The sequence below is a fragment of the Salmo salar genome, chromosome 12 (genome assembly GCF_965601325.2).
Source record: "Salmo salar chromosome 12, fSalSal1, whole genome shotgun sequence".
NCBI lineage: Eukaryota > Metazoa > Chordata > Actinopteri > Salmoniformes > Salmonidae > Salmo > Salmo salar.
In genome coordinates this window covers 26,697,879-26,724,771 of record NC_138302.1, presented here as the reverse complement: position 1 = coordinate 26,724,771, position 26,893 = coordinate 26,697,879, and the positions used below count along the sequence as shown (strand labels likewise).

Here is a 26,893-nt window from a genome sequence, read left to right as displayed (position 1 = left end):
CCCTGAATGCCAGCAAGTTATACAAGCAATTTCACTGAATTCTATGTAAAAGCTATCAGCCTGTAACTATCTTCATTGTGAGCGTATGTGTGTAGTGCGCTATGCTGTGTGTAGAGGGAGTCTTGGTCATCTTTAGGAGATGCTGTGTGTGTGTGTGTGTGTGTGTGTGTGTTATGCTATGTGCGCCCCTCACCAGTCCTTCTCATCCCGGAGCTGTCGACACTCTGAGGCGGTGGTCCTGTGCTGCTCTTTCTCCACAGACATCTTGTCCTGCTCCTCTCTCAGAGCCTTCTCCAGACCTTCTAGTTTGGCCTTCTGCTGCAGCAGGGTTTTGTACCTACAGCAACACACCATCGTGGTTATTTAGAGAGCTTTCCCCTCGGTTTCTGTTTTTGTTGTTGTTGCATGGATGGGAAATGAGTGTCACAGCCATTGATGAGTGTCTTTGATAAAATATGAATGGGTAGAACCTATATACTATAGTTCTAAAATCCACATGATTTTTCAAGATCCATTTGACTTGGTGGCACAACAGATTTCCTCATTGTTGCACGAGAACATAACATAGCTACACAAAAAATGTTTACTTTTATGTTGAGAGGTGGAATTTAGGCAACAATTAATCAAGCATTCAAATTGTATACCATGAACCATGACTTAGAATCAGAATGGTCTCTGGTCCCCCTCCTCTACCTGTCCTCCAGCGTTCTATGCTCCAGCTCCAGGGTGCGGTGGACGTTCTTCAGACAGCCGTGTTTTCCCATCAGGGCCTCGTAGTCCATGGCTTGTCTCTCGTGCAGCGCCGCCAGCCTCTCGTGGTCCCTCAGGAGCTGGTCGTACACGCCGCGCAGCTCCTCGCGCTCACGCATGGCCACCTCCTTATCACTCTCAGTGCTGGATTGTTGGCATTGGAGCTGAGCATTCTGGGCCAGGAGTGATGCACTCTGGGAGTTCAGAGTGGACTTCTCCACCTGTGGTTGGATAGGAGTGGAGATGATTACTATGTGTGAAAAGGTTGTAATTCAAAGGTATGAGTTTATACTGTATAATATTAAATACTATTCATACCATGTATGAAAGGACTCTATAGGAAGTGGTTCACATTTAATAAATCACCTAAAGTTGCATTCAAACGGCTTCATGTAACACCAGCCTTACAGTATCAGGTTCCATTAGAATGGCATTATATGAGGCAACTTGAGTGGGGTCTGTCCTAGGTATAAAAACAAGATGAATCCAATGCAGAATGGATATCTGCACACAGATTTCACTTCAAAATAAAAGTACTCACTTCAAAATAAAAGTTCATATTTTGGAAGCACTTATCAGTGTGTGGGTATTTCTGTATTATGAGTATCTTATCAGTATACTAGGAGTATATTAGTATATCAGGAATGTTGCTCCTCTCACCTGCAGGTTAGCGTTGTGTGTCTGGAGAGCCGTGTTGTTCTCCTGCAGGGAGGCGGTCTGTCTCTGCAGGGCTAGGATCTGAGCCTGCAGGCTGTCTGACTGGGTCTCCAGCTGTCTGAGCTGGGCCTGCAGTGCCTGACGCTCTGCCTGCAGTGTGGCATTCTGCAGTAGGGGAGGAAAGGAGGGACAAGTCAATAATACATAGAAAAAATGTGAAGCTAGTGTTGATCCGTAGTAATAGAGTCTGGTTGAGATGGACAACATTTGTAATAACGTGGCAATGTACTGTAATGAAATAATGAAGCATCTGCTAAATGACTAAAATGTAAAGTAGGTTTGATTTCTATCATCCCATAGTCATTATTTGGAGGACTTTAAACAAAGATGCATTTCAGAAAATATAAAAATTGAAATAAGAGCGTCAAATTTAGTGCTTAGTCACAACATGATGACACAAAGTTCTCCACTCACATTCCTCTCCACCTCGATGAGGCGGTCCTTGACCCTCAGCAGCTCCCTGGTGGCCTCCTGGCTCTCCCACTGCCATTCGCTTACCGCCCTGTCACTCTCCCTCTGAGGGGTGGGGCTACGGGCCGCATGCTCCTCCTCCTCCCTCTGCAGCAGGGCTTCGTAGTTCAGACGCACCTGTAGGGGGTCAAGATCAAAGGTCAGATATTGCTACTAGAGGTCGACCGATTCATCGGAATGGCCAATTAATTAGGGCCGATTTCAAGTTTTCATAACAATCGGTAATCACCATTTTTTTAACACCGATTGTGGCCGATTACATTGCACTCCACGAGGAGCCTGACTACCTGTTACACGAGTGCAGCAAGAAGCCAATGTAAGTTGCTAGCTAACATTAAACTTATCTTTAAAAAACAATCAATCTTAACATAATCACTAGTTAACTACACATGGTTGATGATATTACTAGTTTATCTAGCTTGTCCTGTGTTGCATATAATTGATGCGGTGCCTGTTAATTTCTCATCGAATCACAGCCTACTTCGCCAAACGGGTGATTTAACAAGCGCATTCGCAAAAAAAGCACTGCCGTTGCACCAATGTGTACCTAACCATAAACATCAATGCCTTTCTTTAAAATCAATACACAAGTATATATTTGTAAACCTGCATATTTAGTTAATATTGCCTGCTAACATGAATTTATTTTAACTAGAGAAATTGTGTCACTACTCTTGCGTTCCGTGCAAGCAGTCAGGGTATATGCAGCAGTTTGGGCCGCCTGGCTCGTTGCGAACTGTGTGAAGACCATTTATTCCTAACAAAGACCATAATTAATTTGCCAGAATTGTACATAATTATGACATAACATTGAAGGTTGTGCAATGTAACAGCAATATTTAGACTTTGGGATGCCACCCGTTAGATAAAATACGGAACGGTTCCGTATTTCACTGAAAGAATAAACATTTTGTTTTAAAAATTACATTTTCCGGATTTGACCATATTAATGACCTAAGGCTCGTATTTCTGTGTGTTATTATGTTAGAATTAAGTCTATGATTTGATATTTGATAGAGCAGTCTGAATGAGCGGTGGTAGGCAGCAGCACGCTCGTAAGCATTCATTCAAACAGCACTTTCGTGCGTTTCCCAGCAGCTCTTCGCTGTGCTTCAAGCATTGAGCTGTTTATGACTTCAAGCCTATCAACTCCCGAGATTAGGCTGGTGTAACCGATGTGAAATGGCTAACTAGTTAGCGGGGTGCGCGCTAATAGTGTTTCAATCGGTGACGTCACTCGCTCTGAGACCTTGAAGTAGTTGTTCCCCTTGCTCTGCAAGGGCCGCGGCTTTTGTGGAGCGATGGGTAACGATGCTTCGAGGGTGGCTGTTGTTGATGTGTTCCTGGTTCGAGTCCAGGTATGGGCGAGGAGAGGGACGGAAGCTATATAGTTACACTGGCAATACTAAAGTGCCTATAATAACATCCAATAGTCAAAGGTATATGAAATACAAATGGTATAGAGAGAAATAGTCCTATAACTCCTATAATAACTACAACCTAAAACTTCTTGAAGACTAATGTTAAAAGGAACCACCAGCTTTCTCATGTTCTCATGTTCTGAGCAAGGAACTTAAACGTTAGCTTTTTTACATGGCACATATTGCACTTTTACTTTCTTCTCCAACACTTTGTTTTTGCATTATTTAAACCAAATTGAACATGTTTCATTATTTATTCGAGGCTAAATTGATTATATTGTGTAAAGGGTGCGTACTGGCGGCAGAGAAGTTAGGCGCAGGAGAGCAAAAACTGTGTTCCAACGGAGCAGTTTAATAATAAAAAACACCGTAAAATAGAACAAACAATCAATGGGTAACAAAACCCGTCACACACCAGCATACCATGCACAAGCACTTACAATAAACAATTCCGGACAAGGACATGGGGGGAACAGAGGGTTAAATACACAACATGTAATGATGGAATTGAAACCAGGTGTGTGGGAAGACAAGACAAAACAAATGGAAAATGAAAAGTAGATCGATGATGGCTAGAAGACCGGCAACTCCGACCGCTGAACGCCGCCCGAACAAGGAGAGGCATCGACTTCGGCGGAAGTCGTGACATATTGATGTATTATACTAAGCTAAAATAAAAGTGTTCATTCAGTATTGCTGTAATTGTCATTATTACAAATAAATAAAAACATTTTTTTTAAATTGGCCAATGAATCGGTATCAGCTTTTTTTTGGGCCCCAAGAATCGGTATCGGTATCGAAAAATCATAATCGGTCGACCTGTAACTGCTACTGAGCGAGGCCATTTTTCAACTTCAGACTTCAATATGCTTTGACAAAGAATTCCAATGTAAAAGTGAATGAAGGTAGAAAAGGTATAGTTTCCCTTTGAAACTGAGGAACTTTAAGCCAGACTCACAGTCTTGAGCTCTTGACGTAGCTGCTGGTTGAGGGTGGAGGACTCCTGCAGCCGAGCCTCAACGGCAGCCATCTTGTCTTCTTTGATCTGCAGGGACCTCTTCAGAGACGACTCCAGCTCAGACTCCAACATCTTGAACCTACTGGGGAGAAGGAAATAAAATAAAGGGGGATTTAGAACAATATATGGGGGAGGGAAAAGTAGACATATTTTTCTGTATTTTGTCACTGATAGCAATTGATTTCCTTGAAAAGTAACTCACCAATCTATTGTTATGTGTATAACACAGTCATTCACAAACTTAATTGAAGATTTGTGTAACTATCACCTAACCTGGTTTATGGGGGGTAGACTAAATCAGTTGCATGAAACTCGCTGTGTCCAGTGTTTTACCTGTTGTCTGGAGTTTCCTCGTCACTCGGTGGTGACGTGTCCTGGTTGCGGACTCTCATCTCCAGCTCGTGGGCCAGCCTCTCCAGCTCATTCTCCCTCTGCTGGGTCTTCAGCTTGTCACTCACCAACTCCTACAGAGGAACGACGGTCAGAAATATCCGCTTTTTGTATCATCACATATTTCAGTTCAGTGACTTCTCTTGCAGCCATGTAAAGCTCTTGTGACCAATGACCTATTTATCATAGAGCTGTTAAATAAAAAACAATTGATATATATTCATGACATGTGATCTAAATCTCCACGACTTCAAGCTCGCTTAACTTTATTTTTCCATAAGGAAACTTACAAATCTGTCATGTCAGGCACACTGAAATACATGAATATCACACATAAGAAGCTAATGCTGATCTGAGTAGCTTCACCTCTCTCAGGGTGACCAGGGCCCTCTGGTTGATCGCTCCCTGCTTGGCCAGCTCTCTGTTATCCCTCTCCAGCCCCTTGACCCGCTCCTCCACCTCCTTCAGTCTCTCCACCTCCTTCCCCATGCCCCTGTTATAATATAATAGAAATATAAACCATTTAGCAGATGCTTTATCCAAAGCAACTTACAGTACAGTGAGGGCATACATTTTTGTATATTGTATTGTATATGAGTAGATACATTTGTATACGAGTGCATACCTTTTTATACAAGTGATCCCAGCGGGAATCGAACCCACAACCCTGACGTTGCCAGCACCACGATCATACCATGGTGACCATTAGCGTCATACCTGTTCTCTCTCTCCAGACTAGCCACCCTCAGGTTGCTCCCGTCCAGGGTAGAGACCTGGATCTCTGCCTGTTGCCTCAGCCTGCGGTTCTCCTTCTCCAGCCTCCTCTTGTCTCTCTCCAGGCCTGAAGCCTCCTGCTCCAGGGTCTGCTTCTCCTGCTCCAGCTGCTCCATGCGCCGCGAGGAGATCCTCAGCTCCTCCAGCCCAGCCTGCAGGATCTGGTTCTCAGCCTCCAGCTCATGGACCTCAGCCTCCAGCCGCTGGAGCTTCCGGCCTTTGGGTGAGTGGATGCATGGATGGAGGGGTGGGGTGGATGGATGGACGGACGGAAGGTTGGATGGATAGGTGGTTGGATGGATGGATGGATAGGTCGGGGGCGTGGGTGGATAAAAAATAAATAATAATAATTATGAATGAATATAGGCTACTTCATTAATCACCAATCATCAATTATTAGGTTAGCAGGCATACAGAGCACAAAAAATCAACAAGCGTATGGATCCCTGAACAAAGAAAGCACATCACATTGCCCATTCAATGCCCCTGTATCTAACGCAACAGAGCCAAACGCTACAAAGAGACAGCAGTGCCACAACATTCTCACAGAAGACCAACCTGTGTTGTCCAGGGCAGCCTGAAGCCGCTGGTTCTCTGTGTCCAGGGCTCTACACTTAGCTTCCAGACGCTCTGTGTGCTTAGTGGATGAAGAGGAAGCCCTCGTCTGCAGCCCTGTGCTACTGTTCTCCCGACGTGGACTCTTGTTCTTCGAGCAGGGTGAGGTATCACGTGTCAGAGACACTGAAGCGCCTGGTTGAAGGAGATTGCGGGTGTTGTCTTTAGCTACTGCTTCCAGGTCAGCCATGCGGTCACTCAGATCGCAAGACTCTCTGTCTTCGAGTTGGCCTTTCTCTTGCTTCTGAAGGTCCATCTTCTCCTTGAGGGTCTCGCTCTCTCTCTCCAGTCGGTCAATCTCTCCCTCGAGGTCAACCGACACGCCGTTGCACTTTGGGTCCCTGTGATGTGATGTGTCTATGTCAATGTCACAATCCTCTTTGATGACCAATTCAGACTGCTCCCAGGAGGTGTTGTCTAAACTGCCAAGGTACTCTCTAACCACCTCAGCCTAATAAACAAGGAAACACAACCAACATTTTCACATGGAAATAGCACCGTTCACTGCTACAGTTCAAACGAGTCGCCGGGAATCCATATGTGTGGGTTGATGGTTGGACGTGTGCTCCCTGAGCAGCTGTGTGTGGCTATTGTGTTCATGTTTGTGTCGTGGTCCCTGGCTAGTTACCGTGTTTGCGGGTCGCTGGCCGTCCCTCCGCGTGTGCTCACGGTTATGGTTGTGCTGCGGTCCCAGGCTGAGGTCAGCAGCTCTCAGTTCCTCTATGGTCCTGAGCAGGCTTTGGTTCTCTCTCTCCAGCCTCAGCAGACGACTCCTGGTCCCATCAACCACCTCCTCACCCAGAGACTTCGGACCTGAACACAACCATCAGACCGAAAGGATGACAGGAATATGAACTAGCTGTTACATAACCTCCACTATGAACAGACAGGTGAGATAATGACTGAATGAATGATCTTATTGAAGTTATCCTTTTTGTAACATATAGAATAGTCCATAACGTTAGAATGATATTTCACAAGTCACTTCTCTTCCCATAAGTACCACTGCTCCCACAGGGCAGATTAAGTGGGTAGAGTAGACTTGTCAGCCTTACCCTGTGGGTTGTCGGGGGTCCTGGAGAGCTGCTCCAGCTCCCATCCCAGGTGCTGTGACTCCTCCATGCTCCTCCTCTGGGCCAGCTCCAGGGCCAGGTTCTCCTCCTGCAGCTCCTCCATGCGCCTCCTGTCCACCTCCTTCTCCTGGGAAGGGCCGAGAGAGAGGACGGGGGTGAGATGACGTTGTTATTCTAAAGATATTCAACTTCCTATTTCTCTATCTGATCTTCGTTGAAAGTATGACCTTTTGACCATGGCACACACACGTCCACAACATAACCCAAGCATGTATGATCCTCTTTGTCCATCAACCTGTTCCATCGCATGTATCTTCCAACACACATCCTCCCCTGCACTAAGACCAGTCCCTTTCCTATCCTTCCCTTAACCTTTAACCTGTTTCCCCCCAATGTTCATATTGACCACCGTTTACATACATGTAATCTACCTGTTCCATGACGTGGACCCTGGCGTTGAGCAGCAGACTGTGTTTCTCTAGCTGGTGTAGTTTATCAGAGCGGGCCCTCCACCCTTCCAGCTGCTGCTGCAGTACAGCCTTAGTCTCCAGCAACACGGAGTTATCCTCCTTCAGCTCCTACAAGACAAGACACAAATCAACGCTGTTACAAACAAAGAAACTCCTGTCAGGTACATGATAACAACAGATTTATACCAATTGTTAAATGATGAAATACATGAAGTATTGTTTGAGATCTAGCTAAGTTTTTGCAAAGTGCGATAACAGTAATTTGTAAAAACCTTCACAATTGATTTGAAATATTAGTAGCTGCGGTGCTTTGCATTCTGAAACGTTCTGATATAAATCTAACAGTGGACAAAATTCACATTTTAAGGTAAAAAAGCATTTTGTTTTCAACGTGGCTGTTTATCATGCTATATTCTGAGTATTGAACGTGTTTCTCCGTACGGTACCGTACCTCCACTTTGGCCTTGTAGAACTCCATGTTGTGTAGTTTCTCGCGGTACCGTCCCACCTCGCTCTCCAGCTTGTCAGCCCTGATGGCCCTCTCTCTCAGGGCATCCAGCTCGTCACGGTACGTACGGGCTGAACGGGCCTCCGCTAGCAACACAGAGTTCTGATACGGACACCGACACGGGAAAGGGTTTTAGCATACATGGGACACCGTCGTGAGGTAAATATACGACAAAAGTTCTCTCAAGTGGGGAGAGAAAAATGCTGGGAAGTAGCTCCTGTCTTATAATAAATCTACAGTTTAAACAAAACTATCTACACTGTATTTATCTTTTGAAGATTAAAGTCTTTGAATTTCATTGAATGTATGAGAGGTTTCCCTGACCATGTTACCCAGTTGATATAAAACCATGTTTTAGGCAGGAAAACAGATTTAGGGAACTCAGGAGACCAAGATGCACCTTTCGTACTGTTGTAGAAACCAGTGTTGAGGTTTAGCCACTGTCACTAGCTAAGCACAAAGGCTTTATCTACACTAAAGCATAGTGTACATTCATCTGAATAATCTCTGATAGAAGTAAGGATACTGTGTGTCATGTTACTGAGGGTTAGAGAGGAGGTCCATGTGTGTGTGTGTGTGTGTGTGTGTGTGTGTGTGTGTGTGTGTGGTGTGTGTGTGTGTGTGTGTGTGTGTGTGTGTGTGTGTGTGTGTGTGTGTGTGTGTGTGTGTGTGCGTGCGTGTGTGTTTGTGCGTGCGTCACTTCTCTCTACCTCCTGTTGAATCCTCTTGAACTCAGCCTCCATGTTCTCCAGCTCCTGTCTGCAGTCCAGTACCTGCTCACTCTTCTCCTCTCTGAGCGGGATGGAGGGATGGGGGGAGGGAGAGAGAGAAAGAGATGGAGAGGGATGGTGTAAGTATGCAGAGCTTTTCTTAATGTTGCCGCAACAAATGCATTCACGGCACACGCACAGTCCTGACTTCTACCCCCCCATCCACTCAGACAGATACAGTAGGTCAAGTCATACAGCCATTATATACAGCTCTCGGAGAAGACATTTTACATGTTCAACTGAATATTATATAAGAGAACCCTTTGAAGAACCCCTTTTGGTTCCAGGTAGAGCCCTTTTGGGTTCCATGTAGAACCCTTTTGGGACCCTTTTTTTTCTAAGAGTGCAGATATGGGATGCCTGGCTCCTGCTTGCTTGGCCACATTCCACCACACACTGCAGCACCCAGGCCATCGCTTCCTCCACCCCCAGTTTCTCTGGGAAGTAGCACCACACTGGCCAGTACTACGGCATCCCATGCATGACTCTTTTTAAGAATCTCTCGTACATGTTTTCTCACAAACCTATCACTTTGTTGACATCAAGAGTGCACTACAACCTAAAGCTATTACATTTCTAGGGACAGAACAGATAGTGTTGGGTTGCATTATGAGGATACTGTACTGCTGTACTGTACGCCCGGGGGCTAGAGTCAGCATATCCCAGTTAGACAATGAAAGCGATAAAAGAGAGAAGAGGAGGAGAGATGGAGGGCTGAATCAGGTCTGGGCGGTGGCAGGGAGGAAGAGGGCCAAAGTGGGACAATGGCAATGCAATGCCCTGGAGGTTCATGCCAAGGCAGGCCAGGGAGAGAATCTGGGCCAAGATATCCCCAGACACCTTCTCCTGTATCCGTTCAGGATGACTTTCTCTCTCTCTCTCTCTCTCTCTCTCTCTTCTTTTTCACTCACTCACTCGCTCGCTCACTCTCTTTCTCGCTCTCTCTTTTTTCTCTCTCTCTCTCTCTCTCTCTCTCTCTCTCTCTCTCTCTCCACTCACTCTCTTTCTCTCTCTCTCTCACTCTCTCTCTTCACTGTTGACCGTTTGCCTTGTCTCACAGCTCAATTGTTTAACCTCCAAACATATGTGGAGACAACCTGAGAAAAAAAAGCACTTATAGAATTTGCTTTCAATTAATTCTTGAAAAAAAAAAATGATACTGGAACTAGTTGGTCTTATTCACGCTATTTCAAATGTTGTATAGAATATAAAACAGGAAATGAAGATGCCCTAGGGTGCTTTTGAGTTCTTTAAAGAAGGCTTACATACAGTATATGCTCTAACGCTGGGTTAGAGAAATGACATACGTGTCCTCTAAACAAAATGAGCAGTTGGGTGGAAGATGACTCAGAAAGTCCTGAAGCAGTACTGCACTACTGTTAAAATGACAGATTGTGCCTTTCAAATACATTTATGCTTAGCCTGCATTCGAAATCTGTTTATGCCGTCTTGCCAACCCCATTGCTGTCATTGTCATGCCCAGGTTACTTTATGACCACTGAGTGGGAGGGTTGGGACTGGGAGTGTCCTTATCTGACTACTCACAGCTCCTGGCGCAGCCGTCTGACCTTGGCCTTGGAGTCGGCCAGCTCTACAGACAGGTGCTGGTGGGATGCCGCCTGTTGTTGCATGCTGGGACAGTCACTGGGGGACTGGGCGCTGGGCGGAGAGGGTGACGGGGTGGACTCTCTCTCCTGCATTAGCTCTAAAATAGTCTGGGGTGGGGAGGAGAAAAGAACAGGGGGAGGAAAGATGAAAATAAGACAGGAAATGACACTCCCTAGCTTCACCTGTCATTTCAAGTTCAACTTCCTCCCTTTCAAATTCCTCCATTTCAAGTTCCTCCATTTCAAGTTCCTCCATTTCACCACAGATCAATATAAAAAGTCAATCACTAACTACTGCTATAAAAGCCTAGTAAGACAATGCTCAAAGATATTCCATTGGAATACATTATCATCAAATTACATAATATTTTATGGCACAGCAATATCTTGTATGACTCAGCAAGGTCAAACCTATAAACACTGTGCAGTATGTCAACAGTGGCCCCTACCTCCAGCTGTGTGTCTCTCTGGCCCACTAGGCCTACATAAGGATAACGTAACACATTCATAACCCTTCATAACCTCTCCATAACCCATTTATAACCCCCTACCTCCAGCTGTGTGTCTCTCTGGCCCACTAGGCCTACATAAGGATAACGTAACACATTCATAACCCTTCATAACCTCTCCATAACCCATTTATAACCCCCTACCTCCAGTTGTGTGTCTCTCTGGTCCACCAGGCCTACATAAGGATAACGTAACACATTCATAACCCTTCATAACCTCTCCATAACCCATTTATAACCCCCTACATCCAGCTGTGTGTCTCTCTGGTCCACCAGGCGTCTGAACAGGGTCTCCAGGTCCTCAGCGCAGAGCTCGCTGGCCTCCAGCCAATGGAGGTCCAGTACACTGTCCTGACTGTGGGTAACCTGACCAATCACAGGGAGGAACAGAGAGTTGCAGTCACAATGATTTACAGCACCGAAGGTTGGTGAGGACGGGCTCGTGGTAAAGGCTGCAGCAGAATGAGTGGAATTTTATCAAATAAATCAAACACATGGTTTGACACCATTCCATTCACTCCATTCTCCACATATATGTATCTCAAAGCAGTACGTGGAATGATACTGTACATAGGTACCACTTCATAATAAATTACTCTAAAAACATGTTAATGTGTGTAGTCAAGTATAGTGTAATATTGTGCAGGTATTTTAGCAATATCTATGTGTGTTATTAGACACATCCTCTAATGTTGCGAAACACCCAGCACATGTTTCAAATGACAATGTTTGGACCATGTTATTGGCAACCAAGTAGGAGTGCCTCTGTGACTAGATTGGCTAAGCGCTTGATGATCGTGCTGTGTAACAGTGACAGAACACTGTGCATCGTTGTCACGCAGACAAGACAGCACGTGCTAGAATGTTCCTTTGGTATTCGTTCCTGGGGAATCCGAAAGCCTTTTCATTTAGTTTGCATTGCTTGTGACCTGTTCAGAGTACGTAACATCTAGCACACTGAATCAGGTGATTCATTCCCTGGGCCTATCACACTTAGAGTACTGTCCAGTTATATGATCGATCCCTGGTCCTATCACACTTAGAGTACTGTCCAGTTATATGGTCGATCCTTGGGCCTATCACACTTAGAGTACTGTCCAGTTATATGGTCAATCCCTGGTCCTATCACACTTAGAGTACTGTCCAGTTATATGGTCAATCCCTGGTCCTATCACACTTAGAGTACTGTCCAGTTATATGGTCAATCCCTGGTCCTATCACACTTAGAGTATTGTCCAGTTATATGGTCAATCCCTGGTCCTATCACACTTAGAGTACTGTCCAGTTATATGGTCATCTGTAGCACAGAAAGATCTAAAAAGCTCCAAATGGCTCAAAACAGGGCTGCCTGGTTTGCTCTATCCGTATGAATATTATCCAAATGCATCAGAATCTCTCATGGCTTCACGTTCAAAACAAATTACTATCCAGTCTTCTGATTTTCTTTAGGAATGTTATATTTTTTTAAAACACACTGAATTTTTCAGTCCAGTTATTATATACTAGCAACACGCATAACCACCAAACCAGATGGGCAAATTAAGGGCAGCTAAAACAACCCAAGCCAAGGACAAATCGCCTTAAATGTACAGTTTTATATGGAGCCATAGCTGAATGAAATTCTTTACAAATCCAAATTTCTCGGGCAAAAAGTAAATCCACCTTAAGAAAAAAAATAAAAGAACATCTTATGCGATAGACCATATGAATGGACAGGAAATAGAAAGCATCAACTGAATGTTAAATGTGTTTCCTGTCAGGCATTATAATTATCTGTATTGTCTACTTGTTGAATGTTTGTGAAGTCTTGATTGTGGTTGTTTGTAATATCTTGCTAGTTGGTGTTGGAGGCCCAGCGAGGATTAGCTAGCGTTACGGCGTTAGCTAATGTGGATCCTAATAAAAATTACAAAATGACCTATGACCTTAAGTTCCATGTGAACATCTATTACCTGAGGGAAATAATTATGTAATTTCTCATATGAACTAAATACTATGAAAGGTATTATTGTTCTCCTTAATAAATAAATGTGGGATAAATGTGGTATAAAGCTAACCACGTAGTCCTTTTTAGCTCAATTGGTAGAGTGTGGTGCTTGTAATGCCAGGGTAGTGGGTTTGATTCCCGGGACCAACCACATGTAAAATGTATTCACACATGCTAAATGGATTTATTATGTTGCTGTTTATTACTAACAGCCCGGTGGTCATATAGGACCTTTAACGGAATATTGTCAAATTAATGTTTGTAATGCTTTTTTAAAATGATAATTATTTAATCACAACACAGTTTGGTGCATGTCGCTTTAAACTGTTTGCGAATGGCTAGCCTGCCCTTGTCATGTCCTCAATAACTACTACTTCAACATAAGAGAAATATGCATGTTACTGAATGTGGAACAAGCTAGCCTGAGTCCCAGATCTGTCTTGCCGACTCTACTGCTGTCATTGTCATGCACAGACCAGGGACAAGCGCAACATGGAACGAGATACTGTACCTCTTGGATATGAGCAGCTATTGCTGCTTTCGTGTCAAAGTCGAGGGTCTGGATGCGTTCGACGTACTCCTCTTTCTTCTCACACTGAAAACACAGAGTGATTATAGTAGATTAGGGTCTTAATGAGTGTGTGTAGCCTAGCCTGGGGGACGGACATCCTGTTGGTGAGGTGAAACAGGGGTCCCCCTCAAATCCTCAATTACGAGCTAGCTAAAACAATATTTTTCCATTTGAATTTCAGACACACAAAAGCAAGCAGACACCCCCCACACACACACACACAGTGACACACAACTACACACACCCCTCCAACTCCTCCTACCTGGACAGCACAGCCCAATAAGAGAAGAAGTAATTTCTTCATTTCCTCCAGACTTTGCTCTGAGGAGAAAACCCCCCAAAATACAACCCCCACATTAAATTCAGATTAAAGTCAATGATTAAAGGAGATTCAGATGTGGTCTAACTTGAGGCAGGCTGCTGTGTGAATTTGGGTCACTCATCTGGCCAGAGACTGTCACAAAGGCTAGCACGTCTATCAGACTAGTGCGCTATTGAATTACACATCTTCTGAAGACAGACAGCGAAGGCCCTCAAAGTCTGTCTTATAGGAGTTTTGAGGTCAACTTATGGGGCAGCATTGCAAATTAACTGGTCTGGTTTGAGTTCAGTTCACTCACATGAATAATTATATTATGTCATGGTATGTCATGGACAACAAATGGAAGGATGATACTGCAAACTCTAAGATGGTGTCAATCATCTTTACAAACTGTACTTAACTATGCAGCACAGATACAGTTGGTATTTCTAGTCTCTCAACAGACGTGAGTGACTGGCAAACCAAGTCTACAGGTAGGATCTTCATTTGACCACTTTCTCATAGAAGGAAAAGAATCCTGCAGCAACAGGAAATGTGAATTATTGTGTGGATTATAATTTATGAACATTTTTGTAGGGGTTGATAAAAATGTTGTTAGGGCAAATCAAGTCTGACATTTTAAAGTGGATATTACCAACTTTAAAAGCCTTTTTAAACATTGAATATAATAAAAGTTTGACATTTTCGGCAACAACAGGGTGATCAAATGAAGATTCTACATCTGTGGAACTAAAGTAGTACTGTACTTCACATAGAATTCACTGGGCCCCCAGTAGAATTTAAAGGGTTACTGCTCTCTCTTTGGGTTTCTCAACAGAATGTAAAACGGTGTGGGCATGGTGGGCAAACATACCACAGTGAGGAGTCTTGCCAAGCACCAACACGTTGGGTAAGGGCATCATGATCAGCTGCCTCAGAGTCTCCTAGGAAAGAGAGAAAAGGGGGGATGAAAAAGGGAGGGTTGGTACAGAAAAGGACAATGAAAGCATGAGACAGGAGGACAAAAAGCACTGTTGGGATCTGGCCAATGCTATCTGAATGAGTAAGGTTGTGTATGTATAGTCAGGCATTTAAATATGTACACTTGGTGCCAACAGATGGAGAGGGACCAGAATGGCTGTAAGAAATGGGCAGTTTCTTTGGTGCTTCTTTATGCATAACCCTTTCAGCCTACAATGCCAGTGGTACCAAGGCACTTTCCAGTCTGGGGAATTGTTGACCAGAACTGAGTTCAAATAAAATGTATTTTCTTTCAAATATTTAGCACATTTTATTTAGCCTGCGTCGAGTGCCAGGTGGGCGGGGTTTGCACTTTAGGGACTATTCCATTGGTTCCATTGTGCCAGGGTAAGCTCAATCAAGCACAGTGAAAGTATTGGAAAGACACTAAATACTATTCGAACCCATGTCTGTTTGTTGGTCGCTACAGTGGCTAGCTAGGCTAATGTGGTGTGAATGTGTAGTGCAATGTTTCATTTCCCATTGAGAAAACCAGGGCCCCTCTTTAGTCCAGAAAACAGTAAAGTCCTTAGTAAGAGAGTTCCAGTCTGGTTAGCCATGCAGCTGTGATGCAGTAAAGTCAACCACTGCCATCCAACCAACCAGTCAATTTTTCCAGTGACCGCGACCCATTTCCAGTGAGGAATGTTCAAGGGACTGGGCTCTGGGGTCACTTTGCTTTCCCCCTCAAGCTAAAATCTGATTATGAAGTGAAGTCAATTTTTTGGATTGCGGTTTATAGCAGAGTTGAGAGAAAATCATCTCTTCAACCAGTGATTGGTGCACTACACACAAAATAAGACTTGGATAAATTTGACATAGAGATTACAGCTGCAACGTTGCAGCTGAATATGACAAAAAAATATATCTTTAAAAACCCTGTCAGAAAATGCACAAATCTAAGACTAACACAAACTAGGCCAATTCCATCCCAAAATAATTATGTCTAAATATGATAGAATTTGAATCTGACCTGAAATGATCGTGTCTGGGAAACAAATTCCATTTCCTCTCTTGATCAAGCATTTTAGCCTACATTACTGCAGAGAGAGAGATGAGAGCTGCCGTCTTCATTTGCCATCTTAGCATACCTCCCAAATTGCAATCCACTCCTTTTTGACCAGGGCCCATAGGGCATTCTGAGGGGAATTCTTAAAGATATCTTGAATGTTCTTGGTGTTTCTTTCCTGTTTTTTTGCTTAGCAAGAATTAGAAGTGATTGAACTGTCCCTCTGGAATCCAAATCAAACCCTTGGGAAAGTAGATTGCTGCGATGATGAGATTGAACTGGTACTAAACCGTGGTAAACACACCACAGACCCTTTATATATAAACTACGACAATATCATTTCAAAAGACTATCAGTCTTCATGTATTTTTCTAGAGGATATACTGTAATGATACAGCTATGTGTGCTGTATGAGGAGGGTTTGTACAAATGCATGCCTGTAAATAAATACAGATACTAGTATAATTGTGTTTCATACAAACAAACTAGCTAAATACATTCTGTTTCAAAATGATCTCCATAGTGGAAATGTAACAATATAAACGTATGTCTCGGCTATCACACATTCACACTGTACTATATTTTCTAACCCACCGGAAGAAAACCTTAATTCTCTATTTCCCAATCCCTACTGATCTTATGTCTGTATAATTGCTCTGTTTTTAATTACTACAATTGCTTTCATCCAAACCGCAGCATTAGACAGTCGTGACTGAGAGGGACTCTCTCGTTCTCTGTCGTGATCCCACCCATATGGGTCATTCCAAAGCCTTGTAGGTCTGGCACAGGCACTGCTGTAGCCTGCCTAGCGACACACACTGATTGCACAGATGTTTACATGGTGGATGTGGTGATATTTAGGGCAGTCGTCTTAAGAAGAGCCTGGCTGACAGTCTGGTGGGTGGCCTGGTGGCCGACCAGATCAGGCCGTGGGCCAGATGTGTAGAGAGCTGCTCTAATCACTTAGAGGGTATAAACCCTTCGCATCATGCATTTCTTTAGACTGTGTGTGTGTGTGTGTGGTGTGTGTGTGTGTGTGTGTGTGTGTGTGTGTGTGTGTGTGTGTGTGTGTGTGTGTGTGTGTGTGTGTGTGTGTGTGTGTGTGTGTGTGTGTGTGTGTGTGTGTGTGCGTGTGTGCGTGTCCCTTCCCTAGAATGAATGTGGTTTGACTTGCCAATCTTTCAACCTCAAATGTTCCATACAGTATAAAAGGGAGGAAAGTTTAATGGTGGAAACTTCGCTAAGAGAGAACATCCATTACTGTAACTCACTAGGTAATAGGTTTTGATTTGACGGATGAGAACGGTCAGGTTCAGAATCCTCTGACTGGGGTCGTTGTTCACCTTGTTGACGCTCTGAAGAGTCGCTTTGGGATTTCTGAGGAGAATGAAAACGTTATAATAACGTTATAGCAACTTAATTACAACAAAGTATTTCAGCTACAGCCACAAAGATGGTAAAGTGTTACTTCTGTGATTTCTGAAGGAAATGAAATGACATTACATAAAAATGCTATTTCTACAGCCAAAGAGGTGGTGAGTTATGTGGTAAGCCAGGTGCTATAAAGATATAGTACATCTGGCTAAACTTGGCTTTAACTCCCATCAAACCTGCTTCTAGCTCTCTGTCTCTCTCTCTGTTTTCCCCTCTTTTTCTGCCCCATTACTTCATTCCCTCTGTCAGGCTCATGGCATGATGAATTCACAGCCAAATGGTAGCTGCTCTCTAGACACAGTATCAGCCTGCTCCACTCTAAAATGGTCCCAGATCTGTTTGCTCTGTCTTTCTAACTCCTATGGTCCTTGACACGTGCGAGTTGGGAAGCCAGCACAAACAGATCTGGGACCAGGCTAGCAACACTCCACTCAAGAACCTAAAAGAGTCCTCCCTTCACTCATCCACTCCCTTCCCAGCCATTTCAATTTCCCTATCGACTGGCAATCTGACTGGCACAGTGACCTAAACCTATTTGGCCTCAGCCTCCTGTAACAGATAGGATGTACCCTGGTATCTGTCCATGGTTGTATTCATTAGGCAGCAAACGGAAGCAAACATTTCAAAACAGGGAGGGACTACCTGAACTGGTCCAATAAGAAACACAAATGTTCGATTCCCATTGCAAAATGTTTCACTACTGTGAGCCCTAATGAGGATGACCCCACAGTCTCCTGTAGGTCTCTGAGCCACTACTGTCTCCCTCCCTGCCATCTGTCTCGCTCTCCACATAAAACTAAACACTATCAACAAGCCCCTAATCCAGAGGGTCTCCATGCAATCCAAGGGATTATCCTAAACCTAACCCACCGGCGGGCCCCAGCATTGTGTGTGTGTGTGTGTGTGTGAATGTGTGTGTGTGTGTGTGTGTGTGTGTGTGGGGGGGGGGGGGGGGGGGGGGTGTATTGTTTTTTTAGCCAGACTGTGACAGACGCTCTTATCCCCAGAAGACAGGATATATATATATATATTTTTTTTTAAACCTCTAGTTATTTGGGTCCCTTCAAACATAACTTACATTAGTCCTAGATATTGATATTATACACCCAAAAAGTCAGGTACCTCAGGTTCAGAACTAGGCTATGTCTACCCATAATACAAGTTGTTCTATGGGGTTATAGTGCCTTTTCATTGGACAGCCTGGGTCTAACAAACCCCCAGCCACACTAATGACTGTCTATCAGAGGGGTCATCAGTTTGTGATGATTAGGTGGGTGATGATGATAATTCTCCCAGCCATAAGGTACCCCAACAATAAGCTACTCAATAAGCTCTTGAAGATTTCCTTTAAGACTTTGATGGCTATGGACTTAACACAAAAAACTATTGTGTCCCAGATCTGTTTTGTAATGTCTTGTCAACTTCGTCGCTGCCATTGTCACATCAGCAATGGAGCTGGAAAGACTGCACAGAGTGATCTGGGACTCAGGCTCGACCTTTTCTGGAAACCAATTAGAAACGTTACAGTACATATTCTTGACTGAGACAGATAGACGACAAAGAGCTCCTTCAGAGCGAGTGAGTGACAAAGCACACACTGTTGTGCAGTCAACAAGAACTTCAGCAGCTCTGTGCTGTACTAGTAACAGCTGTATCCACTAGCCTACACGCAGAAACAAACAAGAACACAACTTCATTCTGAAAACACAAAATGTCAGGCAGAATGACCCTAACCAACCCAGCACAACTCAGAGCTCTAAAAATAGCATTCCCAAAATGCGGCTAAATTCTGAGAGGACTGGAGTACAAACAGGTTAAGTGTTATATCACTTTGTACATACATTTTTTTTGCATGAAGTTGGCAGCAGAACTCACTCTAATTATAGCATGCCCAAATGGAGTCAAAATGGAGTCAAAATAGCCTGGTCCCAGATCTGTTTGTGCTCTTCCTATCTCCACTGATGTCATTGTCACACCAAACATGACAAGGACTGACAAGGAGTTAGCATGATAGCAGAGAGACTGGCACTCAGATTATAGTCAAAATACAACCAAGTTAAATAGCCTATAATTATGTAACTTCTCTCGTTATTAGCATGGATGATCACAGCAACATTATGAGCAACATTGTACCTTGCTGTCAGATGAGCAGAAGCGGTTGATGAGCCAATCATTGACATGGGCTACTGGGTCAAAATGTGTCAAATTCCAGCTACACTAACTGTTTTATCTGGACAGTGCTGCTCATTAACTTGGATTCGGCTACACCAGGCCGGCATAGAGCCAACTTCCTTATTGGCTGCAGTGCATAGGGCAAAATGTGCAACTAAACAAAACAAAAACAGACAGAACTTACATTTGAATCATGATCTTGTTCAAAACTACCCCATCCAGTAACTCGGAATAATCCAATGTCATGTTCCCATCGTTTTGACCAAATGTCTTCACCTAAACAAAACCAAAAATAAAAACATTATTATTTGTTTATTAATAGGAAAATCAACGCCAAGGACATTTATCATAGCTACATCATTAACATGTAGAAGGGTACTTACCCAAATGACAAGCGGGCTGAGCATAAATTGCTCTAGATGGGGGAGAAAAACCTCGCTTTCCATCTTGATCGATGTCCTTGATGACTGATCGATCCTTTATCAGCAAAACATTTTGGATTTGATGATGACTTCTGTAGACGTTAAAAGAGAGATCGTTTGCTTGATAAACACAGAACACTCTTTATTCAAACATTCGTCCTATCCCTAGATGTGAATGAAACGCAGGACACAGCCACTGTCATTGTGGAAAAGCCTGCAGCATTTCTTGTGGTCGGCAGGGATCCCGTCGCTTTAGTAAAACTATTTGAGAATTCAAGTAGCTCCCTGCTGCAGCCGCAGTGAGACTGCATTATAGTCCTGTGCGCACTTTTGTCGCTAGTACACAAACTAACATGCTACATCATTTGTTTTGAAAATATGTCGATATGTAGCCGTGGACACGCATTGTTCAAAAAAAATTCCATTGGCATTTCCCCCGCAAATGTACATCCCTTGGAAGGTCCATTCCCTGGTGCTGCAAAGGCATCTGCAGGCAGTCAGGTGGCACACACCTAACGTTACGTCCCTCTTTCTCCCCACTCCTCACTCTCTTTCCCGTACAAAAACACATGCACGCGCGTATCAGAATCCACTAGCTACAATTTGACGTTCCGTCACTCAACCTACGAGTGACGCAGTGCCGGGAAATTAGCTACCTACGCTAAGTGCAAAAAAGTTACAATGATCTCTCACTCTGAATACATTGTATCTTTGCACCGGTCCGTATCTTTGTCATGACAAAACGAGACTGATAACACACTAACCACAGTCAAACCATCGCACATCCCTGATGCCACCACCCATATCAAATAATCCCGAGTTAGTGCTAATCCGCAGGAGCAAAAAGTGCCAATAGAGCTATCAAAAATATCTTTGACCGTGATCTGTTGCCATGACAACGGTACCCACCCACCCCACCCTCTCTATCCCTCCTCTCCTCATCGCTGGGAGGGGGCAGGTCCTTTTTCATCACAAACACAGGGATAATGCTGAAGCCACGCAACACTTCACTAGAAGAAGCAGGAATGGAAAGCAAGTTTCCCATTCCATATCACCACCATAGGCTACATAAAGGCTATTCCCTAATAACAAAATACAATTTGGACAGAAAAAGAGCAAAACATGGTATAGCGCAAATTGAGGGGATACATAAACTGCAATCCAAATCCCCCCCCAAAAAACTATCAAACGATAGGCCCAATTATATGTTTATAGCAATTTACAACACGAGTAAGCCTAGGCTGTAATTTCAACATGAATAGTCTATAATAAAACTTACTTAAAAGGTTGATATCAAACTTTGCGGTGAACATATAACTAACTGAACATGAAAAAGTAATTCTCATCTCTCATTGAAATCAATTTACATAGTGACCACCCAGAGCCATTTCATATCCAATATAATACTATAGCACCATCATGTGTTCAAAATAAGTACTACCACACTCCTGACGTTGCTTCATGTGGTGTCCGGCCCCGAACGCAAGGCACGTGCCCTGGGCCCCGACCCCCAGATAGCGTATGATAGCAAAATCTGTAGAATTGCAGGAAATTATCTTTAAAACTGCTAAATTCTCTCTCAGCCTCATGGCAAAATGTGTAAATAGTAGGCAATTTGCAACATTTTCTCATAGCCTCATAACCTATTTATGTAAAAATGCCAAAGTAAATATTGCCTTTTTAAATCAATAATATCCTCCCTTCGTTCTATAACAGCCCTGATGGGAAAAGTAAGCCCCATGACTCATTTTCCTACACTTTTCCTCGTTACTAGGCCGAAGTGGTGGCCATTATATCCTTTGTTTTTCTGCTACTTCCGGTTGGAATTGTTTCAGAACAGAGGAAATAAGGATGAGGTATCGTTTTTATTACACTCAAGTATAAAATAAGTTCGCATTATATTATAGATCAACAAGGCGAAAATGTATCATAAATATATCATAAATATAGTCGACATTCCATGTATTTTAATGAATCATTCCTACTTACATAGGCCTACTGGCTTTTGTATAAGGATATTCTTCTGTTCTAGGTCAAATTATCCTCTCGTCCTTGAGCGTGTGTGTGTGTGTGTGTGTGTGGGGGGGGGGGGGGGGGGGGGGGGGGGGGGCATTTTGGCAGTTCCCCCAAAAGGCATGCCATGCAATTGCACACAGGTAACATCCTACCAGTTATATTGTAATTTGTTTATATGACAATAAGTCTACAGAGGTCGTCTCCATGTAAGCATGTGAAATATAATTAAGGCAAAGCATTTTATGTTTACTATGATTTTTTTTGTGGTTATATAGATTATTATAAAAGGTTAAACTGCTGAGGTATTCTTGTCAAACTGAATGCATAATCAAACAATACAAAATGCATATATACTTCAGTGTGTGTAAATGTAGAGGTCCTGAAAAAATGACACCATTAGAATAGTCTTTTATGTTCAACCTCCATGCCGCTCATGCGTATAATAATGCATATAATGGTCCACATAACCAGATTTGTGCATCTTCAGCATAATCCATATTTGGCTGTCATCAAACATGGGGTGTCTTCATTAGTACACACCACAGCAAACCGCAGCAAAACGAGATTTTCATATTGTACAATTTTAACTCGGTCCCACCCCCTTTCGGCCTGTTTGCGTCCGTTTAGTTCCTAGTGAATACACCTTTGTTTCATGACAAGTTAAAGGGAAAGTTGTGCTGATAGCTTATTAATAGGGGTCGTTAGACTCATTCCAGGTCTCTTTGCCCTCCTTGTTATCCGTCAGACTCTTGACCTCTGGTTGTTGTGGAGGTTCCTGTATTTGCTACCCTCCGGAGTCCTATTACTGGCCTGTAGGGTTTTAGCGTAGCGCGAATGCCAGTCTCTCTCGAATACAGCCTTCACCTGCTCTAGGATTGTGGCGCCCCTCTCCTTGAGAGTGTGTGTTGGTTTGATGACGAGTCCGGTCCCAGCGTTATAGGCAAACTCACTCCCCACCCAGTCGTGATTACCTTAGGAAATAGAGGCAGCGTACATCAGATATCAGATATCAGATATCATACCATTGTGCCCTGAGCAAGGTACTGCATTCCAAACTAGCTCTAGGGAGTGCTGAATTGTAGCAGACTCTTTGCTCCTCTCCAAAATGTGTGTGTGTGTGTGTGTGTGTGTGTGTGTGTGTGTGTGTGTGTGTGTGTGTGTGTGTGTGGGGGGGGGGGGGGGTTAAGAGTAAAGGATAATACATATTGTATGTCTTCTCCATATAAATAATTGTATAATCAATGATACAGTAGATTCCCAGTGACATCTGGATCACTGACCTATGTACACAGCACTGTCGGTCACCATGTACTTATTGTGGTTGATTCCTGGTTGACTATTAGCCATCTGCTCCCTCCGGCTAAAAAACTTCTGCAGGAATAGAAGATTAAAGTCATAAAACCAAATTGATATCCACCGCAATAGAGGCAATGCTAGGGCACTGCACGGCTTCAAGTTGCTTTAAAACTCAATGAGCCGTCATAGATCTGAATTCCTCAGCCACTATATTCTGAAATAAATATTACAGTCCAAGATCAATGTTTTTAGACCTCAAAAGTAGTCTAATGTCGAGATGAAATCGCCCACACCACTGATTGTGTAAAACCAGCTACAGTACATGGTATTTTGGAGTGTAATATACAGTACATCTCTTTAATATGCATTTCACAGTCTTTCTTTTCATTCACTCACCACTTCGAGGGAGCAGTTGGCCAGCTCCATGCACAGTGACTTGAGGGACATAATGAAGTTAAAGGTGAGCGGGTGGGTCTGCTTCCAGAAACTAATGAGCATACGAACTTTGACCCCTCTCAGGACCACAGCCTCACGTATCATCTCATCGATAGGAGACCAGTATCTGTGTCGATGGAAGGGTCACAAAGTTACAGGAAATGAGATGCACAGCAGAGTACCACAGGGTCTGACAAGAACACTTTTAGCTAACAATTTTAGCCACAATCCTTCATTTGTGTTTCAGCCAATGGCACCCCTGCCACTTGGTTTGCTAAAAAGCTGAGGGTTTGGGCTCTCAAATTCATAAATCAAGGCACGGATGCAAACTATGGTTGCACTCAGATTGCAGATTACTGAAAGTATAGCTACAGCTTGTATGACATATATTATGTCATTGGTCCGACTATAATGAGCACATTGTGAAAAGATGAATAGGCTCGTTATCGGATATTGGGAAGCATCACCTTGAAACTAAAGACCCTCCAGACGTTTTGATGAGTAGTGGAAGGTAGTCTGTGACAGAGATGTAGATGAACAACTTGGCATCCTGCATCACATGCTGTATGACATCTATGTCCTTGGCCCGATCCTTAGGACAGAAGAGGTCAGGAGAGGTCTGAGGAGGGAAGGAAGGAACCAAGAAAGGAATCATAATTAAGATGAGAACACACATTCAAATGATTGAATCTGACTTGTTTTGATTGCAGGTTATATTAAAGACGGTCAACTATTTCAATAAGTAGAGCTTCAGCGTTTCATAGCTTCACTTTATTACTGCCTTCTATTTCACACTTTCAAAACAAAGGTTATTTTCCAATTTTAAGCAGTCTCAATATTTAATAAAGTCTGAGATGTTGGGGGGGGAGGAAGTAGCGGGGGCGAAACGAGGATGGACATAACTCCAACATGCGTCATTGTCAGAAGTGAACTGAGGGGAGCGGAGGCAGAGGAGGAGGGCAAGATTTTCCAACAGCAGCATCACAGTAGGACGCCATACCATCATTACTTCCTGTTATGATGATGAATGTGTTCTCTGTAGCTGATCAACATATCATCCCTAGGGGGATGGAGAGATTCATTACTGTCAAATTAGACGCTGACGCGTCGAACGGAGACGTTTTATTTGTTTCTCTGCGTAGCATTTACATGATTAATCACCCGGATGGGCGTCGGATTAATAATTGATAAAGCAATCTGTTATGGGTGTCATAATGTTTTGTAAAGCTGTTCAGAACATTCTAGGGTACAAGAACATTTTGTAAATATCAGCTCCATGGTCAAGTAATAAGATGTCTGGTAAAACTGCTTAGGGGTAGGGTTAGTTAGGGTTAGCTAGGGTTAGGGCTAGTTAGGGTTAGTTAGGGTTAGGGTTAGTTAGGGTTATTTAAGGTTAGTTAGGGTTAGGGATAGTTAGGGTTGGTTAGGGTTAGGGTAAATTAGGATTAGTTATGGTTAGGGTAAATTGGGATTGGTTAGGGTTGGTTAGGGTTAGTTAGGGTTAGCGTTAGTGTAAGTTAGGGTTAGTTAGGGTTAGTTAGGGTTAGGGTTTGTTATGATTATTCTACTCCATTTCAACAAGAGTGTAGAAACATAACTCCAAAACTCCTATAGCAAGACAATGTTATGGTTTGTAGACCAGTGGTGGCTGGTGTCAGTATACATCGGAGGACAGGCTCATTGTAATGCCTGGGATGGAAGAAATGGAACGCAGCCCGTCCTCCGATTCCTCCCTCCACCAGCCTCCACTGATCTGCTCTATGTAATACATAGTACATAACAACGATTCCTCCCTCCACCAGCCTCCACTGATCTGCTCTATGTAATACATAGTACATAACAACGAATCCTCACCGATACATAAGCGGTAACCTCTGTATCATTGAGGTACAGCGTTACAGGGCTGTCCTTGCCGTAGAGGGCCGTGACTCTCTTGGACCAGATAGAAGGGATGTAGTCTCTGTACTGGAGCTGCCAGTAAAAGGAGAAGACCCTATGGAGGTCTATAGCCAGACAGCTGCAGTTATAAACCATCACCCCCAACTCCTTCCTCTGTGGAGAGATGCAGGGAAGAGACGGAGGGAGGAGGAGGCAACGTGGTTAACTGTCTGCTTATTAAAGAGAGAATGAGTGTGTTGACTGGACGGCTGAGAGACTCCTCAAACAGACTAGCTATATGCACTATAAATGAATACTTGTCTGATGAAAACATTGTTTGTTTCAGTGTATTGTGTTTGTGGACCTTATACCTGTTTATTTCAGCTGACAAAGACTGCTGACAGCTCATTATTGCATTACAGTACCTTGAGATATTTCTGTTCTCTGCTGACATTTCTGCTAGAGTGTGTAGATTTCTGTTGTCTTGCAGTGTGTGTGTGTGTGTGTGTGTGTGTGTGTGTGTGTGTGTGTGTGTGTGTGTGTGTGTGTGTGTGTGTGTGTGTGTGTGTGTGTGTGTGTGTGTGTGTGTGTGTGTTGACACCTCATTGGCCAATATGTTAATTATATTCAATGGGAGTTCTACCACCAGCTGGCATTAGGGCATGAAAGTGCAGGTAATCACTTCTCTAATCACTAATGGACTAGATCAGGGTTTCCTAAACTCGGTCCTGGGGCCCTCCCTGGGTGTACCTTTTGGTATTTGCCCTAACACCACACAGCTGATTCAAATAATCAAAGGGTGATGATGAGTTGGTTATTTGAATCAGCTGTGTAGTGCTAGGGCAAAAAACAAAACATGCACCCAGGGGGGACCCAGGACCGATTTTGGGAAACCCTAGTCTAGAACTGGTACCTTGGACAGTGATCTCCAGTCCATGCTGGCACTGCCAATGAACACATGCTTCCTATCAACAACCCAGAAATTGGAGTGCAGTCCGCCTCCGGTCAGAGCTGACATATTCACAAAGCGAACATCGGCACCTGCAGGGGGAAAATGAAGTCAGGGAAGAAGAATACTTTATTGTCCATTTTCTTGGAGAGAACAGATATGGGTCTTTTTGCTTAACCAGCCCAACTCCAAGGGACTGGAAGCACAGGGACGGCCTCAGTGTAGAACCCCAGGAGCAGTTTAGAAGGGAGCAGTAAAGTGCCTTGCAGAAGGACACAACCTCCAGACAAACATTTAGGCCCTGTTTCTA

At 43.6% G+C, this 26,893-nt stretch overlaps 2 protein-coding genes across 7 annotated transcripts in view; both read right to left on the bottom strand.

Annotated features, from left to right (window-relative positions):
• The window catches only part of LOC106564606 (girdin), a 28,772-nt gene extending 7,899 nt beyond the window's left edge, over positions 1–20,873 (bottom strand). For 2 of the 6 annotated variants that reach the window (XM_045691159.2, XM_045691162.2), the window contains exons 1-22: positions 19,971–20,873; positions 19,772–19,863; positions 17,253–17,358; positions 14,827–14,896; positions 13,914–13,972; positions 13,592–13,675; positions 11,340–11,459; positions 10,523–10,692; positions 8,918–8,999; positions 8,151–8,309; positions 7,661–7,807; positions 7,212–7,356; positions 6,785–6,969; positions 6,100–6,607; positions 5,485–5,758; positions 5,134–5,260; positions 4,711–4,841; positions 4,318–4,459; positions 1,882–2,055; positions 1,411–1,572; positions 694–971; positions 194–337 (exon numbers count right to left, since the gene is read on the bottom strand). In XM_045691159.2, coding sequence (XP_045547115.2) covers positions 194–337; positions 694–971; positions 1,411–1,572; positions 1,882–2,055; positions 4,318–4,459; positions 4,711–4,841; positions 5,134–5,260; positions 5,485–5,758; positions 6,100–6,607; positions 6,785–6,969; positions 7,212–7,356; positions 7,661–7,807; positions 8,151–8,309; positions 8,918–8,999; positions 10,523–10,692; positions 11,340–11,459; positions 13,592–13,675; positions 13,914–13,972; positions 14,827–14,896; positions 17,253–17,358; positions 19,772–19,863; positions 19,971–20,033 — 3,422 coding nt within the window. In that variant the 5' untranslated portion in view covers positions 20,034–20,873. Of the gene's footprint in view, positions 1–193; positions 338–693; positions 972–1,410; positions 1,573–1,881; positions 2,056–4,317; positions 4,460–4,710; positions 4,842–5,133; positions 5,261–5,484; positions 5,759–6,099; positions 6,608–6,784; positions 6,970–7,211; positions 7,357–7,660; positions 7,808–8,150; positions 8,310–8,917; positions 9,000–10,522; positions 10,693–11,033; positions 11,460–13,591; positions 13,676–13,913; positions 14,897–17,252; positions 17,359–19,548; positions 19,605–19,771; positions 19,864–19,970 lie in introns of those variants that run through there. The other 4 variants (XM_045691160.2, XM_082958794.1, XM_045691161.2 and 1 more) reach the window with 4 other exon arrangements.
• Positions 20,874–22,416: 1,543 nt separating this feature from the next.
• On the bottom strand, positions 22,417–26,652 carry LOC106564607 (inactive phospholipase D5-like). Its single transcript, XM_014130755.3, has 6 exons — positions 26,548–26,652; positions 25,611–25,808; positions 24,224–24,375; positions 23,718–23,883; positions 23,306–23,396; positions 22,417–22,996 (listed from the first exon to the last, which is right to left on the bottom strand). Exons 1-6 carry the CDS (start codon positions 26,650–26,652, stop codon positions 22,767–22,769), a joined length of 942 nt encoding a protein of 313 aa, XP_013986230.3. The 3' UTR covers positions 22,417–22,766.
• Between the last annotated feature and the right edge of the window lie 241 nt (positions 26,653–26,893).